The sequence below is a fragment of the Ricinus communis genome, chromosome 10, assembly GCF_019578655.1.
Source record: "Ricinus communis isolate WT05 ecotype wild-type chromosome 10, ASM1957865v1, whole genome shotgun sequence".
NCBI lineage: Eukaryota > Viridiplantae > Streptophyta > Magnoliopsida > Malpighiales > Euphorbiaceae > Ricinus > Ricinus communis.
Genome location: NC_063265.1, coordinates 23726011 through 23735939, shown reverse-complemented (window position 1 = coordinate 23735939; position 9929 = coordinate 23726011). Strand labels below are relative to the sequence as shown.

At 34.0% G+C, this 9929-nt stretch overlaps 1 protein-coding gene across 1 annotated transcript; it reads right to left on the bottom strand.

Moving 5' to 3' along the window:
- Nucleotides 1-5387: 5387 nt before the first annotated feature.
- LOC8277884 (exocyst complex component SEC15A) lies at nt 5388-9043 on the bottom strand. Its single transcript, XM_002526152.4, has 2 exons — nt 8833-9043; nt 5388-8196 (listed from the first exon to the last, which is right to left on the bottom strand). Exon 2 carries the CDS (start codon nt 8179-8181, stop codon nt 5812-5814), a length of 2370 nt encoding a protein of 789 aa, XP_002526198.2. The 5' UTR covers nt 8182-8196; nt 8833-9043; the 3' UTR covers nt 5388-5811.
- Nucleotides 9044-9929: the final 886 nt, after the last annotated feature.

The window sequence follows — 9929 nt, the reverse complement described above, 5'->3', positions numbered from 1 at the left end:
CCCTTTTGGATTTATTTCTCTCTTTACAATTGTCTTTTAATTGTCCATTGTTGTCCTTCATTTACTTAATTGCACTCATAACCATTACCGGTATGTTAGAACTTTCACACCCTATTTCGGACTAGATAACATAGCAAGCGGTAGTAACTCTAGGTTCACCCGATCTCAGGGATCGACCTTTACTCCAGGCTTTCGTTTCTTACGTGTGGGTTGCATAAAGAACCCATCAACTATATTATGCACATTCAGAGTTTTAAGCCAACTCAAGGATCTCGAACTGCAAGAGCATCAGAAATAGAGGGACTGTGATTTCCAGGAAATGAACCATAAATGGCTGCTAGAATTTGACCCTCGTGATCTCTACACAGCCATAGCCAGAACGATGTGGATTAGCAAACAAACTAGCGTCGACATTACATTTTAGAACACCATGACCTGGTTTGCTCCTCTTAACCAGGCAAAAACGAGAAACAGGATCAGTAGTAACATCATGAATTGATTGCCATTATACTAACTGATCCTTTAAAGAGAGGACCAAGTTCGAGTTTTTATTAATTCCTTTAAAACTAGAGTTCTATTATTAAAAGGGTCTATTTCAACTCCATTATAGCTACAAGTATCCTGATTTATGATTCTATAACCATCTTAAATAAATCTCTACTGAATACTCTCTAATTTTTTTATTACTTTACTTATTTTTGGGGTAATTGCATTTTATCCTTGAGGTTTGCCATATTACATTAGTCAGGACTTCACTTTTATATTAAATACCCCTTATAGTTTCTAATGACATGCTAATTTTCACTTTTGGTAATTATTCTTTTAATCTGAAAATCATTTTTTTTAATCTCCTTACCTTTTTTCTCTTTAGTTTATTCCTGATGTGTCAGATTTAGTTTCACTCTCAAATGTGTAGATTCTTTTTCATAAAAAATATTTTGTAAAGAAATTAATTTAAAAAAAATAAATTTTCTTATTATTTATTTTTTTAGCTAAATCAAAATAATAATAAGCAAAAGAAATATTTAAATAAAAATAGACATTTTTATAACCCAAAACTAAAATGCATGAAACACTAAAATCTCTGACCATCTAAAATCAAAACTAACAATGGAAAAAAAGCATCAGAATCAACATAACAAATTGAAACAAAATCGAATCCTTCTTTACACACAATTCCAGAACCAGTGTCTCATTTCCTTCATAAAATCCACCACTACCAGTTTCTTGTCTTTTTGCCGTCCTTAATATCCTCTTCCACTGCCATCATCATCATCACTTCCACTCTTACATTTGCACATCATATTATTGCTTTGTTCTTTTTTTACTCTCTTTTCTTTTTCTTCTTTTTGCTGATAATATTCTAGTTCTAGTTCTTGATTTCGTAATCTTGCTCTATATAAAAAAAATCTTTTTGTTAATGATCTTTCTGATTTGGGTGGCTTGAAAGAGATTGGTACAAATCAAAAGAGAGATTGAGAGAGAATGGACACAAATCCAAAAAGATTGGCATGAAGATTAAATAAATTCTTCAATTTGACGTTGTTCTGCATAAGTTTATTGTCAGAAATAGAGGAGAGAAGAGAGATAGTGCATTAACCTGGATAAATCAGAGGTTTCGTTTAGTGAGAATGTGCTTCATGATACTCAACTGCTAGTCACTAATACTATTGGTATTAAGCAAGTCAAGAAACAAAGTGTCTATCTAGGCCTTCCTGCGATGGTTGGTCGATCCAGAAAATATATTTTTCAGAGTTTGATGGTTAGAAAGAGAAGACCTTATCGGTGGCGGGTAAATTAATCCTTTTCAAAACAGTTGCTCAGACTATACCCACATATATGATGAATTGTTCTAATTCACTCTTACAGGTTGTTCAGATTAATTCCAAGATGGCTAACTTTTGGTGGGGTCAGGAAAACCAAGAACATAGAATTCATCGGAAAGCTTGGCATAAACTATGCCAAAATAAAAAGAAAGGAGGACTTGGTTTTAGAGATCTGTAGGCTTTTAATCTTGCCATGCTTGGAAAACAATTCTAGAAGTTGTTCTTTGATAATAGTTCTATTCTTTTTCAAACAGTTAAGGCAAGATATTTTCCAGCGTTTGGAAGCCAGTATTGAATTTATCTTAGTTATATGTAGAGAAGTATATGGGCTTCTAAACCCATCTTGGAGAAAGGTCTTATTTGGAGAATGGGTAATGGGGAAAATATTTGGATCTTCAAAGATTTCTGGTTACCTTTACAACAAGGTTTTAAAATTTGGTCTCATCCTCGAAATGGGACATAGATGCTAGAATGGCCGAGCTCCTTCCTGGTGAACGAACGTGGAATACTGATTTGATCAAGGATATGTTTCTACCATTTGAAAGTGAACAAATTCTGTCTTTACCACTGTTATATCGTTCCATTACAGATAATTTGGTTTAGCATCATTAAAAAAATGGCTTGAATACAGTAAAGTCTGCATATCATATTATCATTGAGACTCTCAATGAAGCACGAAGTTCATCTTCTTTGAGTAGGGTGATTAACGAAGATATATGGACTTGACTTTGGAAGATGCAAATCCCACCGAAGATAAGTCTATTTATCTAGAAAATCTGTCACTTAATCTTACCAACTGAACTTATTTTGCAGGAACGAGGGGTGGAGATCGACAGTGTTTGCACTCTGTGTGGTGATGGTACTGAGTCAACAGAGCATACTTTAAACGACTGCCCAAGGGTTGTTCCTTTTTTTTTAATAAACCAATAAATTTATTAATATAGCCAAAAACCAACTTGAACAAAGAGTGCAAATTGAAGAAAATACCCCTCTTAGAAACTAAGCAACGAAGAAACTATATCCAAACAAAAGACCAACTACTAGAGGAGCAACGAAAATATAATACATAAAAGAAAACAAAAATAAAACAAAAACATCAGCTGGTTCAAAGCAAACAAGAAGAACTAAAACAAACTATATCACTATGAAATAAATGAGCTGCAACAATACCACGAGCAGTAGAAAGCATACGCGCACTGCGATAGAGATTGAACAAGCAATAATAACAACCGAATAGGCAGAGCCATAACAAGCAACAATATCAAAATAGAGATCAAACAGACAATGTTTCTTCCTATTAACTTCTAGTTCAAACTGGGTGAGATAAGCTTCATCCATGCTAACATCAAATTCAACCTCTACAAATTTCCTCTAGTATTAAGTATTTTAGTTAGGCAATAAATTATTTAGTGCTTTTGATATTTTTCTTGATAGAGAGTCGGCAAAGAAATTCTTGATTGGCACCTTCAAACAAAACTTCAAACCTCCTATGTGTTATTGAAAGAGATCCATATGATTTTTACAGTCATCACATTGCAAGATCGCGTCGAAATCACACGTACATGCACAGAAGAATTCTAACCTGTAAGAATAGGCAGAATCTCGCTCCATAAACTCGCATGTTTAGTTGAGCTCCAAGAAGGATAAATACACAATTAAACAATTAATGTTATCAAGATATCCTCTAATACATATTATTGATCTCTATGTCTAATGTTTCTATCAGCACCCATTTTCCGAATCTAGATATCGAGAGAATTACGAAAAATCTGATGATGAAAGTTATTATCTTTCTTGAGTCTCATAGATTAAAGAAAGCGAATTTGAGTAAATGATGAAAATAATTGGATTTAAAATTATTTTTTTAGAATTAATTTGAACTTAATTATCATAAAAAATTAATTTTAAAATTTCTTAAACTTTCTTGCTTCTAGAACCAATCGGCTTTTTATAGAGCCGACCAGCTCTACACAGTTCTGGTTAGCAATTTTTTGCAATCCAACGTCATTTTATATAAATTTTAATTATTAAATGTCCAAAATAAGTTTTTAGAAGATTTTTTTTTTTTTATAATAAGTATCAAATTCTAAAAGATCTTCAGTGACTATTTACTAATGGTAACCTGCAACTCGAGGAACATGGAGAGCAACTAAAACAAGATCTTCTACTGGATAGCATTTAAAATGCTACATAGGAACAATGGAACGCATGAACAATATAAAACATGATTAAGGATGGCCTAATATTGAAGTTACAAAAGTGATTTTCAATCTCTTTCTATTTTTAAGTTTAAAAATTATTTTGGAAAAAAGTAAATAAATTAATATTTTTCTTAAAAATATACTTTTTAAAAATAACTTATAAAAAAAACTAAAGAAACTAATATATAAAATTTTTAAAAAAAAATCTAAACCAGCTTTTTCAATATCCAGAAGCAATTCTCGAAAGAAATAAGGGATGAATAGACGTTTAAGTGTTCATTTGGTAAATTTATATATATGTGTGTGTGTGTGTGTATTTTCACGGTTAACTGTATTGAACAACACCAAAAGGCATGTTTACCAAACAAAGCCTTAACATATAAACAACTCAACAGTAAGGCACACAACCTGAATCTTTCAATAAGAATAACATTAATACAATACAAGGTTGCTTTGTATATATCAGTAGAGCATTCTATTCTAATCCAGAGATGCTAAAAGACAAATATGCCTGATATTCCACTCCATCCATAGAAGACAAATAAATAACCCCTTCATCCAAAGGTTCCAATTCCATAGAATGCAAGGCAGCCCAATTCATAAACAACTCCAACTCCTCTAAGATGAGGATTTACACCATACTACATTTAGCATAATCCAAATGTATAGCATTGAACTTTCCTTCCATCTTTCTACCCAAAATACAGCACCAGCTTAGTATAAATTGCTCTCTTCAATAATAAATCACAAATATAACAGGAAGTAACGCCCTTCATTTCTATCTAATTCTCAATCTCAAACTAAAATATTTCAGTTAAAAGGAATGAAAGATTAAAAGAAAAGTAACAATCTACCAGTTGTTAGCAAGAGGATAGACATGACAAATTGAAAATTTCTGTAGTCATGTTAGGCACTTTTTGAACCGTGAGATGGTTGGTTTCTGCCAAAAAGGATCCACTTGTGGTCAATTTGTAAAGAAGAAACAAGCTTAATACAGCACAAATCAGGAACAAAAAGCAACAAACCAGCCACTGCATACAACCTCAACATAAGAAATTTCCTTACCTACCTTGTAGCAAGCAACTAAATCAAATGTCTCATATCATATAATCTGATCCAAGGTTGTACTTGCACCAACAAGCATGCAAAAGAAGAAAGTTACACAGAATCACAAATGCTGCAAAAACTAGAGGTGATAAACAGCATTCCTTCATATATATATGCCAAAACAAATTAATAAGATCATCAACAAAGAATGATAAATATAAAGCACAAAAATAAATGTTTAGACTGACAGAATTAAATACAGCGTGTCCTGGTATTGTGTAACCTGAAATTACTTGCAACAAGCTAAAACAGATTAAAAGAATTGTATGTGTATATTGAATTCTTCCTCATTGAAACAACCACCAAAAGTCGAAAGCTATGCTACACAACAAAATTTGTGAGATTGGAGAAGCACAAAGGCAGAAGACTCTGGTGCATCTCAAAATAATTGGTCTTAGTTTTTGCTCATCCTATTTTCTCAAATAGGAAGAAAAGATATGTATATATATGATGAAGAAGAACTCAGTTTTAGGGAGAAAACCCTTAATAGCATGGACCAAAAAAAAAAAAAAATCTTTATTAAAAGAAATTAATCAACATGAAACTGAAAAGAACTCATTCCTGCTAACCTTAACCAATTGAGGAAAAAAATGCAACTCAAAAAAGGGAGGGGGGGCTGGTTTTGAAAAAGACGGGGTTACTACTCCTGATGCAGATGGACATATTTTGAAGACTCGTCAGTTTAACTCCTTCAATCTTCTTTTCAGTGCATCCAGTGATTTCTTTCTTGCACTTTGTTTGGTGTTTCTGTTTGAAAGGCTACCAAAGATTCCATCAGGAGAGTCCTTGAATTTTTCAACAATGCAGGCCACCTTCTTATGATCCAACGTATTGTAGTTTCTCTCTCTTATCACAGGATTCATGAAGTTCTCTGCTTGACTGCTAGACAAAAGGTTAATCAATTGTCTTGCTTCTATCAAGCAGCCTCTAAAAGTACCTTCTTTGTATATTTCACTGAGGCCAGTGCTATGAAACCTTTCATCAGCAAAATTCTCTAACATTGCTAGATCATTGTTGAGAGCTGAAACTGCATTAGCATTGTATCTCTTGATACTATCGCTAAGAAATGCGGCAACAATGGAATTTGAAATATGCTCCAGAGCTCCACTTCCAACCTTGTATAGAGCATCCAAAGGTAAAATCTGCTGTGCTGTTGAAAGAAGAGTGTCAAGGTAAATTACCACCTCATTTATATACTCACTCCCATTTTGTGATTGCTCCTCTGAAGTCCAATTAATATTTTCTGTAAGTGCCATAAACTCGTCCAACTTGGTGTTCACCAAATTCAGCAGAGCAAGATATGCTGCATCCCTAGAAGTTTTCAGGACCACCTTGGCAGTTAAAACAGCCTTAGGTCTCTCAACTGATCTGACTGGAATACCACATAGTTGGGCTGCATGTCGAAGAAAAAAGTCACAAGCTCTTTCAAGGACAGATATGTTTGCAGCAATCTGCATGGCTTGAGAGACACCAACTGCTCCACTGTGAATTGTACTTAAAATAACTTCATTTAATACATCAATCAAGAACTTATCCAAATACTTCTTCACAACATCATAAAAATTAGTATGCAACCCGTAAGACAAGTAATCAACAGACCCTTTAATGAATGATCTAACAATGCGGCACGCATCTGGTACCATGGAGGAGAATGGTGCAATGTATGGGAAAGCTGGCATTATATCTGTGGTCTGGAGAGAGAAGGACAGGACATTATTCTCATAATCAGTATCCTTTTTCATTACCATTTGCTCATAGGTATCGTTGCCAAGAACATTAACAATTTGCTCCCGACACTCCCCCAGAAGTAGCCCATGGTACTTGTCCCGGCTATTGTCGACCACCTCAAGAATTTGGCCCACGTCATACCCATAATGTCCAAGCGTTGCCCCAAGAAGAGTAATATAATCCTTCACCAAAAGAAGATGAGTAGCAGAATCCATACGAGAAAACTGTTCCTCCAGAACAGAAGTGATTTTAGTTACAGCTGTTTCCCACATTGTCTCAACCTGATCTGTTAACAAAAGACCACCACCAGTCCTCAAGACACGATCTTCTACTATAAAGTATCCTGCAATTTGAGCCAAATATGTTTGGTAAGATTCAACGAATGGTTGAGAGGGAGATATTTGCAGGTCCGAATTGAGCTGCAATAGCCTATTCCTATAGTAATATTCACGAAATTGCTCCTGGGTTCCAAGGCATGCATGGATATGATATGCCCGATAAAGAGGAGTAAGGTCAAACTTCAAAATGGAATCTTCATCAAGTTCCTCAACATCTAAAGTATACACAAAATCTCCCAACCCTGAAACATTTTGTTCCTCTGCTTTCCTCTGATGTTCCAGCATCTCCTCATCCCTCTGGCGAGCTGATGCAGAATGGCCAATTGCTGTTTGCCCAATATCTTTTGCAGAACTTCTCAAAAGAACTAGCCACTCGTTAAATTGACTAGTCACTTTCTTCTCAATATGTGATTTTATCACTGGAATTGTCTTCTCTATTGTCATTCTAAGTGTCTTCACAGGAATGTTCTGCAAGTAATTCTTCTCAATTAAATCCACGGTTTTCAGTGCAGGGTAAAACTGGCCTTCAGACATGTGGCCGTTACACTTAGCACAAAGTTCTAAAACTTGAAGACAAATCTTTGACATTTTGATAGCTTCAGTGACATTCTTCTTTATTGAATAAGATTCAAGAAGTTCCTCAAGTTTAATCAAGAGGGCGCTCCCTACCTCCTGCAACCTAAAATTGTCACTTGCAAGCTCACTTTTTAGCTCCTCAGCATCAACCAAGACACCACGAAGCTCATCAACAGCAAGAATGAACTCCTCATAATGGCTCTTGCAGAGGTCCTCAATCTCAGCTTCCTTCTTCTTCACAACGCCCTTAAGCTGATGAAGGAGTGATTCAGGTCGCCCCATTTCAAATACATGCCTAACAATGGGGCCCAAATCATCCCCATTGCCGATCAGAGTTGCAAGTACTAAATCCTCTCCCCCATCCCCATTCTCTACAACAGTTCTTCTCTTGGGTTTTGCATCCATAGCTTTCACAAAAGTCTGCATAATCAAAGACAAAAAGGGACCATCAAGAGGTTTCTTACTCTAAGCACATAAAAGAAGTATGAAACAGAAAATATATTTTCTTTTATCTCCATCAAGGGATTATTATGATATCACTTTTTCTTTGTTATAATGTCAGCATTTCGTAGGTCCTATATATGAGGATTAAACAGAACCATTTCTAGCAAATGATCAAAGAACAAACAATATTCATAATTAGAAGATTTCGACAGAGTAAAATCATAAAGGAAAGCCCCATATTCATCTAAATAATTACACTCCCCACGAAACCCTTCGAAGGAACTGTAAAATGAGTCTGGAATGGACCTATTTTCATGGGTGTTTTGATCAAATAAAAACCCAACGAACATAGAACCCATCGAAGACAAACTTGATGAAGATGAGAACCGAATAATCATTTTTCAGTTTTCAATTAATAATGACAATGAAACAAATAAAAGAAATCAAATCAAAATGAAAGACAGAAGCAACATGCGAAATCAAGAAACACAGATACAAACACAAAGAGCAATAAATCAAAAGAAAGAAACCCATCAATGAAAAAACCTACAAAAAGGTACAAATTCAAATGAAAAAGGTTATAAAAACTTTATTCTTTTAAAAGAAGCTTACGAAGAGAGCAGAAACGTCCTCTGTTTCTTCAAAACCTCTACCTACTGTGGAAAGCTACACAAGAAATCAAACGGGAAATTCTTTTCATATGCTTCGTGGTTGCTTGTTTATTTGTTTAAATTGGTTTGCCTTGTATTAATCACTCCCATTATCGTTATCATTATTCTTTCTTATTTCTTTTATTACAACTACAAGCGGAGAAAAATGCTCAAAACCTTATTTGAATTTAAATTTAGATACATTATACATATCAATTTATGGTTTCATCTTTTATTATAAATTATCAGAAATATTCAAAAATAAGACTTTAATCAAATCAATGTACCTACCGTCATTTAAATCTATTATTATTATTATTATTATTATTATTATTATTATTATTATGTTGTTAATAATAATTTTTATTTTTATTTTTAATTTGCTTAGAAGCCTAAAATTAAAATGAAAAATAAAGCTTAAGGAAAAATTGCGCCAAAAACTACATTAGGTTTGTTAAGTTTAAAATCCATCACTTCTTATATAAGAAGCTTGTTGAAGTTTTTATTTCTAATAAATGTTGGTTTTATTTCTAAGAAGATTGTTATTTTTTTATTTTTCTAGAATTTTTGTTATTCTAGAAAAATAGAAAAGAGGGGTCTAAAACGTCATAGACCCAATTGTGAGAGAGGGACTCTTGCCGATGTTCAAAGTAGTATAACAATCATGATATTGATGGACGATGCCTATTTAAGATTTTGAGAGAAAATGAGTTTATCTTTCATATAGTATTGAGGATAAGAGTAGTTATGATAGTAAGGTTAGAGGTTCGTGATGAGTTCTCTACTCAGCAGTGGTGCCTTTTTTTTGCATGTTAGAAGGCACAGCAGATCCATTATCGTTTATACAGGTGATTAGTGCATACCAGCCTTAAATGCTTTGATTGTTGTTTCAACGGTGGGCAATATAGTTTAGGGTTGGTACAGAGTGTAGTTGTGATCATGCAATAATTGTCTTGTTATTACATCAAATACCATTTTAATGAGTGAAACCAAACTTAGTACTTAGAATGTCAAGCAGAGGTCATAGCATATAAGGTTGAGTTTTGTGGTTGTAAAAAG